The sequence below is a fragment of the Macaca nemestrina genome, chromosome 20 (assembly GCF_043159975.1).
Source record: "Macaca nemestrina isolate mMacNem1 chromosome 20, mMacNem.hap1, whole genome shotgun sequence".
NCBI classification, from domain to species: Eukaryota; Metazoa; Chordata; class Mammalia; order Primates; family Cercopithecidae; genus Macaca; species Macaca nemestrina.
This window is the reverse complement of record NC_092144.1, coordinates 2290658-2312013: the sequence shown is the minus strand read 5'-3', so window position 1 is coordinate 2312013 and position 21356 is coordinate 2290658. Positions and strand designations below refer to the sequence as shown.

General features: G+C 57.4%; 1 protein-coding gene across 4 annotated transcripts in view; it reads left to right on the top strand.

The window, feature by feature from the left end:
- Positions 1-1260: 1260 nt before the first annotated feature.
- Positions 1261-21356, top strand: part of LOC105485737 (small glutamine rich tetratricopeptide repeat co-chaperone alpha) — a 29325-nt gene continuing 9229 nt past the window's right edge. For 2 of the 4 annotated variants that reach the window (XR_011617727.1, XM_071087259.1), the window contains exons 1-5: positions 1261-1416; positions 15972-16094; positions 17375-17481; positions 17841-17925; positions 20053-20152. Coding sequence is in view for 3 of the 4 variants with exons in the window: in XM_071087259.1 (XP_070943360.1) it covers positions 15995-16094; positions 17375-17481; positions 17841-17925; positions 20053-20152 (392 nt within the window). In the remaining variant the exon portion in view is untranslated. Of the gene's footprint in view, positions 1417-13825; positions 14550-15546; positions 15884-15971; positions 16095-17374; positions 17482-17840; positions 17926-20052; positions 20153-21356 lie in introns of all 4 variants that reach the window. The other 2 variants (XM_071087260.1, XM_071087261.1) reach the window with 2 other exon arrangements.

Below are 21356 nucleotides of genomic sequence, written 5' to 3'. Positions count from 1 at the left end.
ATGGCACCCAGAAAAAACAATGTACTACAATTAAACTGGCAAAAACGAAGCAACCGACCTCCTTTCTTTCCTTTTATGTTTTTTGTTTTTGTTTCGTTTTGTTTTGGAGGGACTGGACGGAGTCTCACTCTGTCGCCCAGGCTGGAGTACCATGGCGCGATCTCGGCTCACTGCAACCTCTGCCTCTCGGGTTCAAGCGATTCTCCTGCCTCAACCTCCCGAGTAGCTGGGACTACAGATGCCAGCACCACGCCCGACTAGTTTTTGTATTTTTAGTAGAGACAGGTTTTCAGCATGTTGGCCAGGCTGGTCTCGAACTTCTGACCTCAAGTGATCTGCCCCTTGGCCTCCCAAAGTGCTGGGATTACAGGTGTCAGCCACCGCGCCCGGTCTCACCTTCTTTATTTCTGCAAAAGAAATTAAAATAATCCACGCCATTAATCGTGCATGTATTTCGAGTAGGACAACAATGAATTGGGAGAACATTTCTGGCAACTATAACTCAGATGGTGATCAGTTTTCTGTCGTCCTTGGAAATTTCTCATCTCTCATCTCTATTTTTTTTTCCATATGTCTTGAGCACACCAAGCTTTTACATTGGCCTTCATTTTCGCTGTTCCCTGTGCCTGGGGTCCGTTTGGACTTTTTCCTATCCTTGAAATCCAAATCTAAAGGATGATCTTTCCTACCCATACCATACAACTTAGCTCCCGGTGGCAATCACACCACCTTCATTTTTTTTGTAGTGTTAGCTGTGAAATTTCTTGTTTATCTACTTATGTACTAGTTTATTAGTTTATAGTTCGTCTACCCCAATGCAAAATAATGACAGTAGACACTTTGCTGGTTTTTATGACTGGTTTGCAATAAATATGGAATATTAGGCACCTGCTGCCTACTAATGTTTCTATTCTCACAAGCGTCTCATAAATTGACTGCATGAAAGAATGCATTTGTGGGTGAGTAGATGGGTGGGTGAATAAATGAACAAAGATAGCGAGCGGACAACACTGACTCCCATTCATTGCGGGGCTATGACGCTCTGGAGTCCAGGTGGCCAAACGCGGCTGCACCACGTGGCCGGCCCAGCACCACGTGGTCAGCTCGGCGACCGGCTGGAGTCAGCCACTGTTCCACCGTGCACCGCTTCGTTCCCGCCCTAGAGGGCAAACCAGCCCCGACTTCCGGCCTCCATTAGGTCGTAGAGGTCAGTTGCCCTAACGACCAGCTGGTTCCCGCCTCTACGTTGCGTCACTTCCTTCCACGCCCACCTCGATCATTAACGCGCCTGTGCAGAAGGGAAGCAACCCGGGGAGCCCTTCTTCTGCGCAGGCGTCGCGCCCGGGGGCCGGGGCCGGGCGGCTCCGCGGTGCGCAAGCGCAACCGTCGGTGGGTCGGGGATCGGTCGCCTGAGAGGTGAGTGAGGGGCACTGTGCTGAGCCTGGCGGGTGTGGGGTCTGCGACTCGGGGCTCACGGGGCCCCAGAGCCCGTAAGAGGTTGGGGATCGTGAGGCCAGGGTCAGCGCGACCCGCGGGGTCCTGTGAGTAGGCGGAGCGGAGGGGAAACTGAGGCCGGGCGGCATCGGCAGGCCCTTCGAGCCCTGATCTCCCTTCCCCGGGCCCCAGGTCCTGGAAATGCTGGTCCGCGGACTGGTGGCGAGGACGGCTGGAGGGGAAGGCGCCCCGCATGTAGTGAGCGCTCTCTGGGTGTTCGCTGCCGTTCCGCTCTTACTAACTGCCTGGAAAAGTCGTCCCTGTGACTCGGGGACCCCCGTTTGTGGGGACTCAAGTCGGGGCTCTGGTCCCAGCGTCGCCAGTCCCTACCTGGGTGACCTTGCCCAGCCTCTTGGCTTCTCGGAGCCTCAGTTTTCCCCTCTGTAAAACGGGCGTTGTCAGAAGTCCCTGCCTGGGAGAATGAGAGCCGCCGCAGGGTCCAGCGGAATCTGAGAACTCCAAAGAATTAGCAGCCGTTCGTCTTATTTCATGTTTAGAGTCTTCTTCTGCATATCGTGCTAGAGGTGGGGGAAATCTGGGATTCAGAACCAGCCCACCACCACCACCCACCCGCTGTGTAAACCTGGATGAGTCGCCTTCCCTCTCTGAGCAAACCTTCTTTTTCGTAAACGAGTTGTAAAAGCAGATGTCTGGGAGGGTCATTATGAGGATAAGCCCACATTCAATGATTTGATCAGGTGCCTGGAACTTGATAAGAGAGAGCTGGCTTGAGAACAGCTGTTTTTGTTATTAGGTGGCAGAAAATTGCAGTGCAGTGTGCCTCTCAGAGGTTGGATCATTGTCCCGTTTACTTTTGTTTCTGTCTCTGATTATTCGTTCTCTCTGCCTTTTCCCTCCCTTGACCAGTGTGGTTCTCAACCAGGAACAATTCTGTGCCCCAGAGATTCTTGGTGACATTTGTGCTTTTCACGATTCAGGGGACCCCCTGGTTTGGAGTCGGTGGAGGCCAGGGTTGCTGCTCAGCACCCTGCAGTGCCCAGGACGGCCCCACCCCAGAAAACGATCCAACTTTGAATGTCAATAACGCTTTAAAAACCACACCCTACCATACGGGTGGATCACCTGAGGTCAGGAGTTCGAGACCAGCCTGACCAATGTGGTGAAACCCCGTCTCTCTTGAAAATACAAAACTTAGCTGGGCATGGTGGCGTGCGCCTGTAATCCCAGCTACTCAGGAGGCTGAGGCAGAAGAATCCCTTGAACCCAGGAGACAGAGGTTGCAGAGACCCAAGATCACGCCACTGCACTCCAGCCTGGGTGACAGAGCGAGACCCTGTCAAAAAAAAACCAAAAAACAAAAAAAACCTACCCTACATCAGTGATTCTTCCCCAGCATGGGCAGCTGGGAGTGTGTGGGCCCGGGAAATGGTATACAAAGTTTTGTGTGTGCACCCAATTTTGTGCGGCGAGAAGTGGGCACTTTGGAGTTTAGCTTCTCAAGTGAGGCTGCCTGGGTTCAGAAAGCCTCATTTGCATCCTCCTAGCTGGGTGGCCTTGGGTGGTCCCCATCTTTCCAAGCCTCAGTTTTTCTTCTGTGGAATGGGGATTATAAAAGTAACCACCTCAGGTGTGTGAGGATTCAACCAGGCAAGGTATCAGCTAACTGACCAGAAGGCCAAATCCACCTCTGGCCTGTTTTTGGGAATGAAGGTTTGTGGGAACACAGCCACACTCCTTGGTTTGCATGTTACCTGTGGTTGGTTTCGAGCTAAGAAGACACAGTTGAACAGTTGCCGTAGGGACCTTAGTGCCTGCCGAGCTGAAGACAGTCTGGCCCTTTTCAGAAAAACCTCTGCTGACCCCTAAAATAAGCTATCGCATGTACAGCACTTAGCTGGGTGCCTGGAAAGCTGTAAGCGCGCCAAGGATTTGAGCTGAGGTTTATAATTAAATCTTCCTAGAAGGGTGAATGATTCCAAATGGGGGTGAGCTCTGCCCCAGATTGGACGGATCCTTGAGAGCGGCAGTCTTACTCAATTCTATGGTTGTTTTTTTGCCAAGACCCAACAGTGGCCCTGGTAGGAAGTGCTTGGTACAGGCCGAAGGCATAAAAGGGGTGGTTTGAGATAGGGTCTTCCTCTGTCGCCCAGGCTGGAGTGTAGTGGCGCAATCTCCGCTCACTGCAGCCTCGACCTCCCGGGCTCAGGCCCTCCCACCTCAGCCTCCTGAGTAGCTGGGACTACAGATGTGCACTACCACACCCGGCTAATTTTAGTATTTTGTTGTTTTAGAGATAGGGTTTCACCGTGTTACCCAGGCTGGTCTCAAACTCCTGGGTTCAAGCGATCCTCCACCTTGGCCTCCAGAGTTCTGTGATTACAGGCGTGCCTCACTGCACCTGGCCCGTTTTCTCTTTTACTGAGGTGGAAACAGAGACCCAGAGAGAAATGGCCTCCCCATTTCAAGGAACTTGACCACGTGTCTGTGAATTTTTCAACCATCGAAGGCTTTCCTGAGTCCATAGGGTTTAGACGCTGCCAGATGCTGGCGTTCAAAGGGAAGCTGGGTCTGTCAAGAGGTAGAAAGCCTTGTAAGAGATGCTGGGCCAGAGATGGAGTTTGCAGGAATACTAGATTCTCTCCTAGAGTTGGGCAGGAGAGGTGAGCACTTGAGTTTGAGTGGCACGTACAGGGTTTGGTGTAGGCCCCACAGACGACCCCCAGCTGGTGGGGGGGCCTCCTATGCACACTCCTGGGGTTCCAGGGAGCATTTGAGGGCTTTTATGTGTACAGTGACCTCCTGGTGGCATTTTAGAAGAAAGTGGACTTCGATGTGGGGAGTGGGCAGGGGACTGAGCTAGAACTCGGGTGTCCTGAGAGGGAGTGAGGAGCAGGGCACCTGGCTTTCCTGCCCTGCCGTTGGTGAGAAGCAACGTGGATTTGGGATGGAGGCGGGCAGAGTGTTCACAGAAGGCGGTGGGCAAGAGCGGGCGCTTCCTACTGGGGTGTAAGGAGGTAAGATGGCCTCAGTTTACGAGGATATTCTGTTTTTTTCCATTGAATGATCCATTCTGGGCAGGGAAATAAGGAAGAGAGGTGGTTGAGAGTTTTTTGTCTGGTTTTGGAGACAGGGTCTCACTTTGTCACCCGGGCTGGAGTGCAGAGCCCAGTCACAGCTCACTGCAGCCTCCAACTCCTGGGCTCAAAATGATCCTCTCGCCTCAGCCTCTCAAGCAGCTGGGACTACTGATGTGTGCCGCCACGTCAGGCTAATTTTTTTTTTTTTTTTTTTGGTGGAGTCTCTTTTGTAGGGTCTCACTATACACTGTATAATAGCCCAAACTGGTCTCGAACACCTGGACTCGAGCGATTCTCTCGCCTCGGCCTCCCAAAGTGCTGGGATTACAGGCGTGAGCCCCCGCCCCTGACCGAGGGGGCCGTGGTTTGATTTTGTTTTCATTTTAATGATAAAAGGTGGGATGTGGAGTCCTCGGCTCAGAGCCGAAAGGGACACTGAAGGCCCCTACACGGGAGCTGGCGCCACCCCCACGGGCCAGCACTCCTCCCACCCTCACTTGTGCGGCCTCTGCCTTGAGACCAGGCCTCGGCCATGGCTCCTGCGCACCCATAAAGCCGTCGCTGTTGGGAGACACAGCAGGCCTTCTCTGAGAATGCTGTCCCGCAGCCAAACCCTCCAAGTTGTGGTTGTCCCAGAGACAGCGAGTGCCAAATGGCAGTTGAGGAACATGCGTCCTCATGCCTGCTGGACCTCCCTCCGAAGAGCAGAAAACTTTCTGACGGGAAAGCCCGGCTGCTGAAGCAGATTTGAGAACCGTTTGATGATGTCCCCCACCTTGGGGATGGCAGAGAAGCCACAGGTCCTAGCACCCCCGGCCTGTGTCACGTGCAGGGCGGGGCCGTGCTTACCTTAGGTGAGCTGTCCTCCACCACGGACCGCAGTTCTGAAACCCAGAATACCCTGCAAACAGAAGGTTTTCAGAAAGTTCACAGCAAAGTCATCTGGCCAGAAAAAGCTGACCCGTGCTGACTTCCAGCCTTTCTTCTTCCCACTTAGTGGCCGCCATGATTTACAGCTGGGGGCGGTTTGGCAGCGTCTGGGGACGTGTGTGGTCGTCTCAGCCGGAAAGTGTTTCAGGCGTGCATGGGGGGGAGCCAGGGGTGCCGCTCAGCCGCCTGCCGTGCGCAAGACAGAATCATCCACCCAAGATGCCCACGGTGCCACGGGGGAGACGCCTGCGTTAATTATTTGGGAAAAAATTGAGCCTGCTCCCTTCTCACACAGACACCAGAATAAACTTCCAGCGGGGCAGAGGGTGGGAATCGAGGTCCCCAGGTCCTCGGGTTCGCCGCCTTGCTCCCTCTCTGTGTAGCATGTAGATTTATCTTTTGTTGTTTTGTTAGAGACAGGGTCTCACTTTGTCGCCCAAGTTGCTCTCGGACTCCTGGGCTCAAGCAACCCTCCACAGTTTGTGAATTTCAATGGGTGCAGCCTCCTGGGCCTTGGTAGAGCAAACAATCACGGGACACAGAGTCTCCTGGGGATCAGTGGCATCCCCTGGCCCAGGGAGTCTAAGCTGGGACACTTCTGCTCAGCTGTGCCCCAGGCTAACGGGGAGGGGGCAGGGTACAGACCACGAGGCCAAGAGGTTCTCTGGGCCGTGGAGGGTGTTCCAGGAGCGAAAACAGCACATGCAAAGGCCCTGGGGTACAGAGGCGCTGGTGGGACCGGGAGGGAGGAGTGTGACTCAGTGAGGCTCATTCTTCCACTCTCTGAACCCTCAGTGGATCCCTAGCCACCCGCCACCCCGTCCAGTCCTCACACCTCAGTCTAAGAGAGAAGGAAACCGGTACACCAAAGATGAGATTTCTTGGTTTAGAAGGAGCGCACATCCCCCTCCACACACCCGCCCCCAGCGTGGATCGTGCTAGGCCCTGCTTGCCTGGAATGCTAAGCCGCGTTCCAGCTGTCACTGGTATGATCTTGCGTGTGCCACCTGTCCGGGCCTGTCACCCCTCTATAAGAGGGGGCTGTGACCCCCGCCTTCTAGGTTTAAGGGGGGACTCAGCCAGGTGTGGTTTCTTTTTTTTTTTTTTTTTTGAGACGACGTCTCGCTCTGTCTCCCAGGCTGGAGTGCAGTGGCGCGATCTCAGCTCACTACAATCTCCACCCCCCAGGTTCAAATGACTCTCCTGCCTCAGCCTCCCGAGTAGCTGGGATTACAGGCGCCCGCCACCATGCCCCACGCCCGGCTAATTTTTGTATTTTTAGTAGAAGCCAGTCTGGTCACGAACTCCTGACCGTCTCAGCCTCCCAAAGTGCTGGGATTATAGGCCTGAGCCACCGCGCCTGCCTCAGGTCTTGTTTCTCCTGCTTGCTGTTGCCTCTTCCGAATCTGAAGTCACCAAGTGAGGTGTGTTTGCATGGGGATCCTGACCTGAGGCCGCCTGTTACAGAATCCTTTCCAATGAAACCTCTAAAAAGGTGTCGGCACCATTCTCAGCTAAAGACAACTGGCTGGGTGGGACCCTCGTCTCAAAGACCCCAGACCTTGAAAAGAAACTGTTATTTTTTTTCAGGCAGGGTCTTGCTGTCTTTCCCAGGCTGGAGTGCAGGGGTGCTCACTGCGGCACGGACCTCCTGGGCTCAAGCGATCCTCCTGCCTCAGCCCCTCAAGCAGCTAGGGCTAGAGATGTGTGCCACCACACCCAGCTAATTTTTTAATGTTTTGCAGAGCTGGGGTCTCCCTGTGTTGCCCAGGCTGCTCTTGAATTCCTGTGCTCAAGTGATCCTCCCACTTTGGCCTCCCAAAGTGCTGCTGGGATCTCAGGTGTGAGGCGCTGTGCCGGGCCTTTTTTTTTTTTTGAGTTGGAGCTTCCCTCTTTTTGCCCAGGCTGGAGTGCAATGGCGTGATCTCGTCTCACCACAACCTCCGCCTCCCAGGTTCAAGCAATTCTCTTATCTCACCCTCCCAAGTAGCTGGAATTACAGGCATATGCCACTACAACTGGCTATTTTTTGGAGACTGGGTTTCACCACGTTGGCCAGGCTGGTCTCGAACTCCTGACCTCAGGTGATCCGCTCGCCTTGGCCTCCCAAAGTGCTGGGATTACAAGTGTGAGCCACCGTGCCCAACCCGTCTTTCTTTTTTTTTGAGACGGAATTTTGCTCTGTCACCCAGGATGGAGTGCAGTGGCTCTATCTCAGCTCACTGCAGCCTCCACCTCCCGGGTTCAAGCGATTCTCCCGCCTCAGCCTCCTGAGTAGCTGGGACTACAGGTGTGTGCCACCATGATTGGCTAATTTTGTTTGTATTTTTAATAGAGACGGGGTTTCACCACGTTGGTCTCGAACTCCTGACCTCAGGCGATCCACCTGCCTCAGCCTCCAAAAGTGCTGGAATTACAGGCGTGAGCCACCGTGCCTGGCCAAGAATTACCATCTTAATCAGTTATAAATGCACAGTTTAGTGGCTTTAAGCACATCTACACGGCTATGCAGCCATCGCCACCGTCACCTCCAGAAGTTTCTCATCTCCCCAGGCTGAAACTGTCCCCATGAAGCATTCACTCCCCATGCCCTCCCCAGCCTCTGGCACCCCCAATTCTACTTTTGGTCTCTGTGAGTCCAGTGACTCTAGGGACCACCTAGGAGGGGAGTCGCACGGGATTTGTCCCTCTCTGTCTGGCTTATTTCACTGAGCGTGACATCCTCAAGGTCCGCCCTTGTAGCCTGGTCCGGATTTCCTTTTTGTGGCTGCCGGAGTATTCCGTCGTGTGGAGAGACCACATCGTGTTGATCCACTCACCTGTCCGTGGACACTTGGACTGTTTGCTTTTGGCTGTTGTAATGCTGCTGTCAAAACATGCGGTTAAAAAAAAAACAAAAAAAATTCCGTAAACCAAAAATCTTAACCTTTTGGGTGGCACGTGTCTGTTTTCCTTGGGTTCGGGGGTCAGGAGACCTGACTGGTTTGCTCTCTGAACCCTGTTGGCCAGGGCGGATGACGTCAGCTTTTGTGGTTTCACTTACTGGTGGTGGTTGACCTCCGTGGGCCCTGATGTGTCGCACATGAGATCTTTGGATTCCGGGACTGGCTGCCCGCCAGGCTCTAGACCGTCCTGATCTCAGACCTCAGAGTTTCCGGCTCTCCCTTGTGTCCCGAGATGGGGGTGGAAAACTCATTACCGTCCCCCAGGAGCTTTCCGGAAGACCGCAACTCCCCAACACAAAACATAGCTCTTGCAGATTTTGCCTCCTTTAGAACATCGAGCTGGGACGACCACACCATGAAATTCAGTGGCTTTTGGTGCCTTCGTGGGGTTGCGCAGCCATCACCACTCTCTGGTTCCAGAGCTGTCTCATCGCCCCAAAAGGAAGCAAGGAGGCTCCGTCCCCACCAGCTGTCACTCGCCTTCCCCTCCCCAAGCCCTGGCACCCATGCATCTCCTTCCTGTCTCTGGACATTTTATAGAAATGGAGTCAGGGAGTCACACCCTGTGTGTGCTTTGTGTCTGGCTTCTTTTGCTCTCTGTTTTTTTTTTTTTTTTTTTTTTTTAAAATGATTGCTGATGGATGTTGCTTTCCCTGAAAGGGAAACAAAACTGTGGGTACACCTGGGACTGCGCGTGTGCAGAGGCGTGGAAGTCCACATCGCCGGTGTCGTCCGAGTCTGACGTCAGCCACTGTTTAAAGCCTGGCGGGCCGATGCCTTGCTTGTCTCTGGCGCGTGGTGGGTTATGCGGTCAGGCGGCCCACACCTCGTCTTCTAGGGGTAGTGGCTGTTCAACTCATGTAGAGGTATTTTAGGGGAACCAAGACACTGAACACCTCTGATCTTGAGTGTGGGGGCAGGTCAGGTGCCTGCCGGGCATGGATCCTGCCGTGCCTGTGGCTCCAGTGGCCTCGAGCGAACACCTCCATCCCCAGTCCTGCCACATAGGTCACCGCACCGAGGTCATGAGACGGTGCACCCACAGGCTCTTCACGTCCTCCTCTTCTAGTCCAGCGTCTCTCCCACTGGGAGCTGTGAATGTTGGGGCTGGATCATCCTCTGGGGCAGAGTCGTCCTGGGCACTCCAGGGCACTGAGCAGCATCCCTGGCCTCCACCCACTCCATGTGAGACACCACCAAGTGTCTCAGCACGTCCATCGAGAACCGCTGATCTGGGAGAGAAACGGAGTCTAGAGAAAGATGCACGCACGATCCATCGAGAACCACCGATCAGGGAGAGAGACAGAATCTGGAGAGAGACGCACGCACGATCCATCGAGAACCACCGATCAGGGGGAGAGACAGAATCTGGAGAGAGACGCACGCACGATCCATCGAGAACCACCGATCAGGGGGAGAGACAGAATCTGGAGAGAGACGCACGCACGATCCATCGAGAACCACCGATCAGGGGGAGAGACAGAATCTGGAGAGAGACGCACGCACGATCCATCGAGAACCACCGATCAGGGGGAGAGACAGAATCTGGAGAGAGACGCACGCACGATCCATCGAGAACCACCGATCAGGGGGAGAGACAGAATCTGGAGAGAGACGCACGCACGATCCATCGAGAACCACCGATCGGGGGAGAGACAGAATCTGGAGAGAGACGCACGCACGATCCATCGAGAACCACCGATCGGGGGAGAGACAGAATCTGGAGAGAGACGCACGCACGATCCATCGAGAACCACCGATCAGGGGGAGAGACAGAATCTGGAGAGAGACGCACGCACGATCCATCGAGAACCACCGATCGGGGGAGAGACAGAATCTGGAGAGAGACGCACGCACGATCCATCGAGAACCACCGATCAGGGGGAGAGACAGAATCTGGAGAGAGATGCACGCACGATCCATCGAGAACCACCGATCGGGGGAGAGACAGAATCTGGAGAGAGATGCACGCACGATCCATCGAGAACCACCGATCAGGGGGAGAGACAGAATCTGGAGAGAGATGCACGCACACACATGCGCACACACACAGCTTCTGCAAAATCCAGTGGGTCAGTAGAATCCACGGGTTTCCTCAGCATTTGCCTCCTGGAGGAGGCCGGGTGTGGTGGCTCACACCTGGGATCCCAGCACTTTGGGAGGCCAAGGCAGGAGGATTGCTTGAGGCCAGGAGTTTGAGATCAGCCTGGGCAACGTGGTGAGATCTCATCTGTTAAAGAAAAATCAAATTCTCTGGCGGCGCCCCTCCCCTCTTTGCCAATGTTCATGAGCAGATATTTTACACAGTTGACGTTCTAGGTCTGCGAAGTGCTCAGACAGGTCATCTGCGTGGTTTTTAAAGCTTTTGGTGCCCTGCCTCTGATCCTGTCTACACGGGGATGAAGGCCTCTGTGTATGTTGCACGCGTGTTAACCTATGTGTCTTGGGCCGTCAGACATCTGTGCACTTAAATTTAAATTAAAATGGACGTTTGCATAGAAGTGATAGGAAGCGTCGTTTTCTTACAAAAGAAGCTGCCCCTTGGGCAGCTGGCTTCTGGGACTCCAGCACAGTGAGCAACATGCAGCCGCTCCCTCCCACTGTGTCCCTTCACCGTTCCCTTCCAAGTGACACCCTTCACCGTTCAACACCCTTCACTGTTCCCTTCCGAGTGACGACAGGACCCTGGGCACAAGACCACGCCCCCCTGCCCAACCCGCCTCGGTTCATCTGGAGACAGGGCTGACCCACTTGCTGGAGTCGTCCTGAGGACAGAGGTGCGTTCTGAGACGCCTGCTCCCCAGGCGATAGCGTCAGTTTGCTGGGGCCGCCGTGACAGAGTGCCGTAGACCAGGCAGCTGCAACAGAGTTCATCGTCTCTCGGTCCTGGAGGCCAGAAGTCCATGATCAGGGTGCCGACGGGGCTCGTTCCTTGTGAGGGTGTGAGGGTGATCTGGTGTCCCTGCCGTGTGGCCGCGTCACCCCGTCTCTGCCCTCGGAGTCCCTGCCGTGTGGCCGCGTCACCCCGTCTCCGCCCTCGGAGTCCCTGCCGTGTGGCCGCGTCACCCCGTCTCTGCCCTCGGAGTCCCTGCCGTGTGGCCGCGTCACCCCGTCTCTGCCCTCGGAGTCCCTGCCGTGTGGCCGCGTCACCCCGTCTCTGCCTTCACATCCACACAGTGTTCCCCCCGTGTGTGTGTCTGCATCCAAACGTCCCCTTTTTATAAGAACGTTAGTTACTGCTCTTGGGACGGGCCGTACTCTGGTATGAGGCCATCTTACCGAATTCTGTCTGCCAAGATCGTATTTCCAGGTGAGGCCACGTTCCGAGGTTCTGGCAGTTCGGACTTCAGTGTCTGGATCTGGGGGACACGGTGCAGCGCGTGACAGTATTCAGCTCCTGGAGCCGCTTGTCAGCGCAGCTGTGCGCAGAGGGTCCCTGGGGCCCGGCTGGGGAGTGGGACTTGGCGGCAGACCCCAGCTGTGCTGTTCTCATGCTGTGCCGGCTCAGAAGGAGGAGCTGCGGCCTCCTGGGTGCTGGGTCAGAGTTTCCTTGTAGGCGTTTGTGGCTTTAGTCACTTTTCAGAGAGCAGAGAAGAATAAGAAATTATCGGCCGGGCGCGGTGGCTCACGCCTGTAATCCCAGCACTTTGGGAGGCCGAGACGGGTGGATCACGAGGTCAGGAGATCGAGACCATCCTGGCTAACCCGGTGAAACCCCGTCTCTACTAAAAATACAAAAAACTAGCCGGGCGAGGTGGCGGGCGCCTGTAGTCCCAGCTACTCGGGAGGCTGAGGCAGGAGAATGGCGTAAACCCGGGAGGCGGAGCTTGCAGTGAGCTGAGATCCGGCCACTGCACTCCAGCCTGGGCCACAGAGCGAGACTCCGTCTCAAAAAAAAAAAAAAAAAAGAAATTATCCAGAGGCAGCCGTCACCGTGCAAGATTCCTTCAGGCCCGGCGCTTCCTTGTCCATCCCGAGGCTGGTGGCCTCTCGGCCAGGCCCTGTCTGACCCAACCTGAATCCCAGTGTCTGATCTCAAACCTGTGCTTCTCCTCACGGCGGTTCCCCTGCTCCGGAGGCCTCAGGCCTGCCTCTCCCTTGCCTCATGCGTCTTGGCACACAGAGCACAGCTAAAAATACAGTCCACTACGCACAGGCTGGGCCAGGCCCCAGGAGGAAGGCCGGTGGCACACAGCCCCGCCACCCTGTGTGTTGGCCAGCGAGGGACACAGGCAGGGAAGACCCAGCCGCTTGGAGACACCAGAGGCCCTCACAAGGAGTGGATTCCAGGGAAGGCGGCCGCCCAGCCCAGCCTGGAAGGAGCAGGTGGAGGAGGGAGGCCCGGCTAAGGGAACCTCATCGCAAGAACAGAGGATGGGGGTCCCCTCCCGCAGCGGGAGTGCAGAGGATGGGGGTCCCATCCCACGCCCAGGGCCTCCCCAAGGGCTGCCCCTCCACGCACCAGCACCACAGCAGCCCCTCTCCATGCCTGCTTCCGGCCTCAGAGCAGGTTCTCCAAATGCTCCCAGTGAAGCTCCCAGTGAAACTGCAGCCGGGCAGCATTTCTGGAATAGCCTCAGCCTGTGTTGATCTGGACACAGTGGGTGCACGGGCACCCGTCCACGTGCCTGCCTGTGTGGGGGTGTTCACTCAGCATTGTGCACCCCTCCCCACGCCCTCCCCACACGCACCCCTGATCCCCACACGCGCCCGTGGTGGGGAGGTGCTGTCGCCATCCATGGGGGACAGAGGAGGAAACTGAGGCTCAGCAGAGTTAAGTCGCTTCCCGTAGGTCACACCACCAAAAACAGCCAACCGAGGTCTATGCCACGAGACTCACCGCGAGGAGTCGTGATTTCTTTTCTTTTTTTTTTTTTTTTTTTTTATACGGAGTCTCACTCTGTTGCCAGGCTGCAGTGCAGTGGCGCGATCTCGGCTCACTGCAACCTCCAACTCCCTGATTCAAGTGATTCTCCTGCCTCAGCCTCCCGAGTAGCTGGGATTACAGGGCATGTGCCACCATGCCCAGCTAATTTTTGTATTTTTAGTAGAGGTGGGGTTTCACCGTGTGAGCCAGGATGGTCTCGATCTCCTGACCTCGGGATCCACCCGCCTCGGCCTCCCAAAGTGTTGGGATCACAGGCATGAGCCACCGCGCCCGGCAGAATCATGTTATTAACAACAGACATCACAGGGTGCCAAGCGCTGGGCTGACAGCTTCCGGGTTATTTTTTGCCCTGACCCCTGACAGCAGCCACAGTGGGGCTCCCCATTTTACAGACATGGAGGCGGAGGCTCAGGCTGAACAACCCGTCCGAGCTCACAGGCTTTGCAGGCCACGATCCGGGACCCAAACCGCCTGGCCTCTCCCTCACAACCCGGCTGGCTTATAACAACCAAGATTGATTTCCCTCGCAGCTCTGGAGGCCAGAAGTCTGAGATGAAGGTGCGGGCCGGGCCACGTTCCCTCTGAAGGCCCCGAGGGAGGCTCCGTCCTGCCTCTTCCAGCTGCTGGGGGCCGGCGAGCCCCGCCTTTCTTCACGTAACCACGTCGCCTCAGCCTCTGTCTCTATCTGCACGTGGCCGTCTCCGTGCGGCCGTGTCCAGTCCCTGCATTAGGGCCACCACAGCAACCTCATCTCCACTTGCTTCCATCTGCAAGGACACAAACAAGGTCCCGTGCTCGGTCCCAGGAGGACGTGACTAGGGGACCACTGTTCAGCCCAGAACTTGGCTGCTCCAGCGGTGGTGGCTGCTTCTCTGCACAGCTTGTTGCATCCAAACGTTTAGAGTCACCGTGGCTGGCCTGCGGGGTAAATGGAGGCACGGTGAGGCCGAGCCTGCCCGAGGTGGTGGCACAAGGCAGCCGGCCAGCCTGCCCCGGGGGAAGCTCACGCAGCTCGTGGCGGGACTTCCTGCTCAGCGCCATGAAGGTCACTGCGGCCAAGGCCCCTCCAAGTTGGCCCAGGCGCCCAGGAAACCTGCGTGAAAGGTCTTGTACTAAAAAAAGACCTGTCCGTAGACTGCAGCTCCAGATTCCAGAGCAGCCTCCCCCGATGTCACCATCTGGCGCCCTTTAGAGCTTTGGCAGGAAACTGCAGGGACCACAGACATAAGCAGAAGCAGCTGTCAAGTCCTGGGAGTGAGGAACAAGACAGGGTGTCGGGGGGGACCAGGCGGGTGTCGAGGGGTGTCCGAGGGGGGACCAGGCGGGTGTCCGAGGGGGGACCAGGCGGGTGTCCGAGGCGGGACCAGGCGGGTGTCGGGGGGGGACCAGGCGGTGTTCGAGGGGGGACCAGGCGGGTGTCCGAGGGGGGACCAGGCGGGTGTCCGAGGGGGGACCAGGCAGGTGTCCGAGGCGGGACCAGGCGGGTGTCCGAGGGGGGACCAGGAGGGTGTCCGGGGGGGTACCAGGCAGTGTCCGAGGGGGGACCAGGCGGGTGTCTGAGGCGGGACCAGGAGGGTGTCGGGGGGGGGACCAGGCGGGTGTCCGAGGGGGGACCAGGCGGGTGTTGGGGGGGGGGACCAGGCGGTGTCTGAGGGGGGACCAGGCGGGTGTCTGAGGCAGGACCAGGAGGGTGTCGGGGGGGGGACCAGGTGGGTGTCGGGGGGGGACCAGGCGGGTGTCCGAGGGGGGACCAGGCGGGTGTCCGGGGGGGGACCAGGCGGGTGTCCGGGGGGGGGCCAGGCGGGTGTCCGAGGGGGGACCAGGCGGGTGTCGGGGGGGGGACCAGGCGGGTGTCCGAGGGGGGACCAGGAGGGTGTCCGGGGGGGGACCAGGCAGGTGTCGGGGGGGGACCAGGCGGGTGTCCGAGGGGGGACCAGGCAGGTGTCGGGGGGGGACCAGGCGGGTGTTGGAGGGGAAACGAGACCGGTGTCTGAGGAGGAACGAGATGGGTCTCCTGGGGAACCAGACGGGGTTCTGAGGTGGAACGAGGTGGGCAGGACTCCGAGCAGGAATGAGACGGGTCCCCAAGAAGTCCCTGGGGGGGAGTCCTGCAAGTCCTGTGAAGCAGTGATGCCAGGGCAGGCCCCCAGCCCCGTTGGGTTTTGAGAAATGCTTGCTGACACGCCACAGAAGAGGTAAATTGAGGAAAGGGGCAGAGGCTCTGGCTCAGGACAAGGACTCTCCCTCTCAGCACCGTGGACATTGGGGCTGGATCGTTCTCTGGACTGGAGCGTCCTGAGCACTGCAGGGTGCTGGGCGGCATCCCTGGCCCCACCCACCTCATGCCAGAAGCAGCGGCGGAGGGGACGTCCGTGGGCCTCAGTACCACCCTCGGAGCGCTCAGGAGGCCCTGGGAGCAGGCGGGTTCTCTAGGGCAGCCCCTGCTTGCCCGCTGGCCTCACACTTTCTGGCCGTGCGCGTGGCCGGATTGGTGAACTCCGGGCCTCCGGTCACCGTCTGTGAAATGGGCGTGTGAAGGCCTTTCTACCTTGGCCGCCCTGGAGCTGAGATCAGCCAGCACCCTTAAAGTGAGGCCCAGTGAGTTAGGGGCAGGCCTGGGGCACCCGGAGTGGGGAGTGTGAGGGGTCCTGATGGGGGTTTCTCCTGCACCCCCAGGTATTACCTCTTCTGGGCTCAAGATGGACAACAAGAAGCGCCTGGCCTACGCCATCATCCAGTTCCTGCACGATCAGCTCCGGCACGGGGGCCTCTCGTCCGACGCGCAAGAGAGCTTGGAAGGTAGGTGGGTGCCCGCCACCTCCCCCTCCCTTCCTGGGCAGTGGCCGGCACAGTCGCCTGGTGTAGATGCCTGGTGTGTAGACGCCTGGTCCCCCACCTGGCTTCTTGGGGGAGGAAGCTGAGCCCAGAGAGGGCCGGGGCCTGCCCAGGGCCACACAGCCCCCACCCACGGGAGCCAGGGCCGAGCTGAGCCCTCCCGCCTGCCACTGCATCGTGCCACCACCACTTACTGCCTTCAGGCTGAGCTGTCTTCCGGTGGCCTTTTTCCATCTCCCCGTCTTCCACCAAGGTGTGGTTCCAGAATGTTCTCAGCACCCAGTGTGTCGCCATCGGTCACGAGAAAACAGCTCTCCTAGTGCTGGCCCCACCCCCGAGTCGCAGACCCGTTGGCGTCCTGCATGGCCTGTCCAGGCCCCAGGCGCCGTGGTCTCCTGTCTGGCCTTGCTCGCACTTCTGCGACAGCTGGATCCGAGGCTCGGAGGGAAAGGAAGGCTCGGGGAGGCACTCTCGTGTGGCCGGCAGGTTCTGCTCTAGGTCCTCCTTCCCCACCTGTGCCTCGCTCACCTGTGTCTCTGGGCCTGCCAGGCCTCCGTAGCATGGACGCCCACTGGCAGCTGTAGGGATGTGCCTGGGATCCGGGACACAGTGCTGGGCAGGAAGTGGCCGACCCCCACTTCTGACCTGGGTTAGGACCCCGGGTCCACACAAGGAGGAGGCCAGGGCTAGTGTTGTCTGGCTTGGTGGGAGGGCCCCCTGGGTGCTGAGTCTGTTGGGTGGGCCAGCGGAGAGACGGGCCTGTGGCTGTTTCCTGTCCTGCTATCAATGGTCCTGCCCTCGTACAAACCCAGTCACACAGGACTTCACTGGGGGCTGGCTTCAAGCGCCTGACTCAGGCCAGGCGCCCTTGGAGGTGCAGCAGCATCTGGGGCACCTCACCCCCGACGTGGCCCTGCTGCTGGGGCGGAGCCCCCACCACGCCGCAGCCGGGCAGCCCCAGCATTGGGACCCCACAGAGGCCTGAGGTCACCACCTGGGCCCCACTCTGCCCACGGCCTCCCCTGCTGTCAGGTGCACAGGATGTCGCTGTCAGGCTTTTCTTTTTGGGAAGGAGGAGGGTCCGCTGTCCCAGCCCAGAGCACAGGCGGCGGCCCCCGTGTTCCAGGGTCCTTGGGAACGAACACACTTGGGGAATCGTGAGCACCACCCCCACCCTCTAGACCCGAAAACGTAAGCTCGGGACTGCGTGCAACAAGTGGGACCACCTCTGTCCCCACTTCCAGTCGCCATCCAGTGCCTGGAGACTGCATTTGGAGTGACGGTGGAAGACAGCGATCTCGCTCTCCCTCAGACTCTGCCAGAGATATTTGAAGCGGCTGCCACGGGCAAGGTGAGCCTCGAGGGTTCCCCAGCCACCGCCCCCAAAATAAGAACAGCAGCAGCAGGCAGCGCTGGGGACCCCGGGAGCCCAGCTTGCATCGTCCCCCAGGCACTCTGCCCACATCCTCTCCTGGGCAGGGGACATGGCTGCAGGGGCACTCGGCCCTCCTTCCCCTTTTGGCGGGTCCTGAGACGCACAGTGCTGCGGTCACTTGCCCAGGGCCACATGATGGGGGCCAGGAGCCCCCTACAGAGCCCCCGAGTCCCTCGGGGCTTGGCGGCCCTCTCTGGGGTCCTGAGGGAAGCTGAGGCTGGAGGGTGCCGGCTTGGGAGGAGACGACAGCGAACCACCTTTGCCTTCGGGTCCAGGAGGTGCCGCAGGACCTGAGGAGCCCTGCGCGAACCCCACCTTCTGAGGAGGACTCAGCAGAGGCAGAGCGCCTCAAAACCGAAGGTAAGAGAGGACCCTCCGCCCCCCACAGATGCCTTGCCCCACCTGGACTCTGGGGCTGTGGGACCCTCACAGAGGCCGGCTGGTCCCTGGAGCCCAGGGAGCTGAAGGAAGTGCCCTGATGACCAGCACGCTGGCTTGTGGGGACGGGGACAGGAGGGGGACTGGCGAGGGCACAGGTGCAAAGAAACTTGACCTTCAGGCACGGCACAGCTGGTGGGGATGTCAGGGGAGCGGCCCCTGCGGAAGACTGGCTCGTGGCCCCCGAAGGTTACACAGCTTCCATGAGGCCCGGCGGTTCCACCCCAGATACTAAATATGTGCCCAAGAGAGTTGGACACATGTCCACCAAAAACCCAGACACAAATGCTCACAGCAGCTGTATTCACAAGAGTCAAAAAGCGAGAACAGGCTGGGCGTGGTGGCTCATGCCTGGAATCCCAGCACTTTGGGAGGCCGAGGCGGGTGGATCACAAAGTCAGAAGTTCAAGACTAGCCTGGCCAACATGGCGAAACCCCGTCTCTACTAAAAATGCAAAAAAATTAGCCAGGCGCAGTGGCGGGCACTTGTAATCCCAACTACTTAGGAGGCCGAGGCAAGAGAGTCGCTTGAACCTGGGAGGCGGAGGTTGCTGTGAGTCCAGATGGCGCCATTGCACTCCAGCCTGGGTGACAAGAGTGAAACTCCATCTCAAAAAAAAAAAAAGAAATATTAAAAAAAAATAAAAAGAAGCAAAAACAGCTTAAATGCTAGTCCACAATAAATAGTCAGTGCAGTGTGGCCCGTCCACACAGTGGAATGTGGATGGGTGAGGCTCTGACCCAGGCCCCAGTGCAGATGCACCATGAGGACATCACGCTCAGGGAGAGACGCCAGACACAAAAGGACACACAGCGTGTGATCCCATTTCTTTCTTTCTTTTTTTTTTTTTTTTTTTTTTTTTTTGAGACGGAGTCTTGCTCTGTCGCCCAGGCTGGAGTGCAGTGGCCGGATCTCGGCTCACTGCAAGCTCCGCCTCCTGGGTTCACGCCATTCTCCTGCCTCAGCCTCCCGAGTAGCTGGGACTACAGGCGCCCGCCACCTCGCCCGGCTAGTTTTTTGTATTTTTTAGTAGAGACGGGGTTTCACCGTGTTAGCCAGGATGGTCTTGATCTCCTGACCTCGTGATCCGCCCGTCTCGGCCTCCCAAAGTGCTGGGATTACAGGCTTGAGCCACCGCGCCCGGCCCCCATTTCTTTCTTTCTTTCTTTTTGAGACCGAGTGTCTCTCTGTTGCCCAGGCTGGAGTGCAGTGGTGCAATCTTGGCTCACCGCAACCTCTGACTCTCTGGTTCAAGTGATTCTCCTGCCTCAGCCTCCCGAGTAGCTGGGACTACAGACGCGCGCCACCACGCCTGGCTAATTTTTCTATTTTTAGTAGAGACGGGTTTCACCGTGTTGGCCAGGATGGTCTCGATCTCCTGATCTCACGATCCACGTGCCTCGGCCTCCCAAAGTGCTGGGAGTATAGGCACGAGCCACCGCGCCTGGCCTTATATTTTTAAAGCATAAGCTTTGTGGCCTGTAAATTATATCTCAGTAAAACTGTTTAAGGAAACACGCTGGTACCAGTCTTCCCCCAACACCCTCCTGAATTGGGATCTCGGGGGTGGGAGCGGGTTTCTGTCTTCAGAGCTCTCAGTTGGTTCTAGGATAGCAGCCGGGCTTTTTACTCTCCTGCCAGCTGGGACCCATGCCTTAGATAGAAGCCACATTGCTATGAAATTAGAAGGTATCAGGAGTTTTCTAAAATCCAGGCCTCCGCTTGGGCTCTTTCCAAAAGAAATGGCGAAAGGGACAGTTTCGATCCCTGGGCCGATGGGCTGTATTAACAGTTCTGTTCCCTGGGGTCACCATCCAGGCAGCGAGAGCCACTATCCATCGCCAGGCCGGGCCCTGCCGGCCCCACCTCCATCCCCCTTAGTGGGTGTAGAGATGACCGTTTGTGATTAGTGAACCCCCCACAGATGCAGACGCCTCCTGCCCACGGCTGTGTTGAGCCCTAGGTGCCCCGAAGAACCCAGTGTGAGGCCGAGAGCCCCCGCGGGTCTGTTTGGACGCCCGGGCCAGTGTTTCCCCCTCTCCCTGTAGGAAACGAGCAGATGAAAGTGGAAAACTTCGAAGCTGCCGTGCATTTCTACGGAAAAGCCATCGAGCTCAACCCAGCCAACGCCGTCTATTTCTGCAACAGGTGCCAGCTCGGGGCCTGCCCAGGGCGGGGGCGGCCGTGTGCGGGGCGTCCTCCGGGATGCTTGGCAGGGGCCTGAGATGGGAGAGGCCTCTGCGCTCTAGATAAGGGATCCGTTCACCGGCGGTCCCAGACCCAGAGCAAGCATCAGGCGGCCAGCAAGGGGGTCAGGGAGAGTTGACGCTGACGTTAAAATCAGGTGGCTCGCCCAGCACTCTGGGAGGCCACGGGGGGAAGATCACTTGAGGCTGGGAGTTGGGGACCAGCCTGGGCAACATATCAAGACCCCTGTCTCCACAGAAAACGTAAAAACTAGTCTGGGGGCCGGGCACGGTGGCTCACGCCTGTAATCCCAGCACTTTGGGAGGCCGAGGCGGGTGGATTACTTGAGATCGAGAGTTTGAGACCAGCCTGTCCAACATGGTGAAACCATGTCTTTATTAAAAATACAAAATTAGCCGGGCGTGGTGGTGTACACCTGTAATCCCAGCTACTTGAGAGGCTGAGGTATGAGAATGACTTGAACCTAGGAGGCAGAGGTTGCAGTGAGCCAAGATCGCGCCACTGCACTCCACCCTGGAGACTCTGTCTCCAAAAAAACCCGAAAAAAAAAAAATTAGCTGGACGTGGTGGCGCACGCCTGTAATCCCAGCTAACTGGGAGACTGAGGCAGGAGAATCACTTGAACCCGGGAAGCGGAGCTTGCAGTGAGCTGAGATCGTGTCACTGCACTCCAGCCTGGGCAGCAGAGCAAAACCCTGTTTCAAAAATAAATACATACGTACATACATACATACATACGTACGTACATACACACATACATACAAAATCAGGTGTCACGGCGTTCCACGTGGATGTCAAGCCAAGAAAATAATCCGGTATGTGGAGGGTTGAGGTTTTTTCGAACGTGTGGTCTAGGATCTGCTTCAGGCTTGCAGAACAGTTGCAGAGGGAGTGCAGGGTCCCTGGCCGCTTGTCACGGGGTAGTTTATTCTCCACTTACGCTTCTCCGTACTTTGAAAAAGTCGTAAAGAGAAACACTAAACACGAAAATGGTGAAGACGATTCAGATGCTGTAAGCCAAGAGCTTTGAGCTTTGACATTGGTCTGAGTTCTTTTTTTTTTTTTTTTTTTTTTGAGACGGAGTCTCGCTCTGTAGCCCGGGCTGGAGTGCAGTGGCCGGATCTCAGCTCACTGCAAGCTCCGC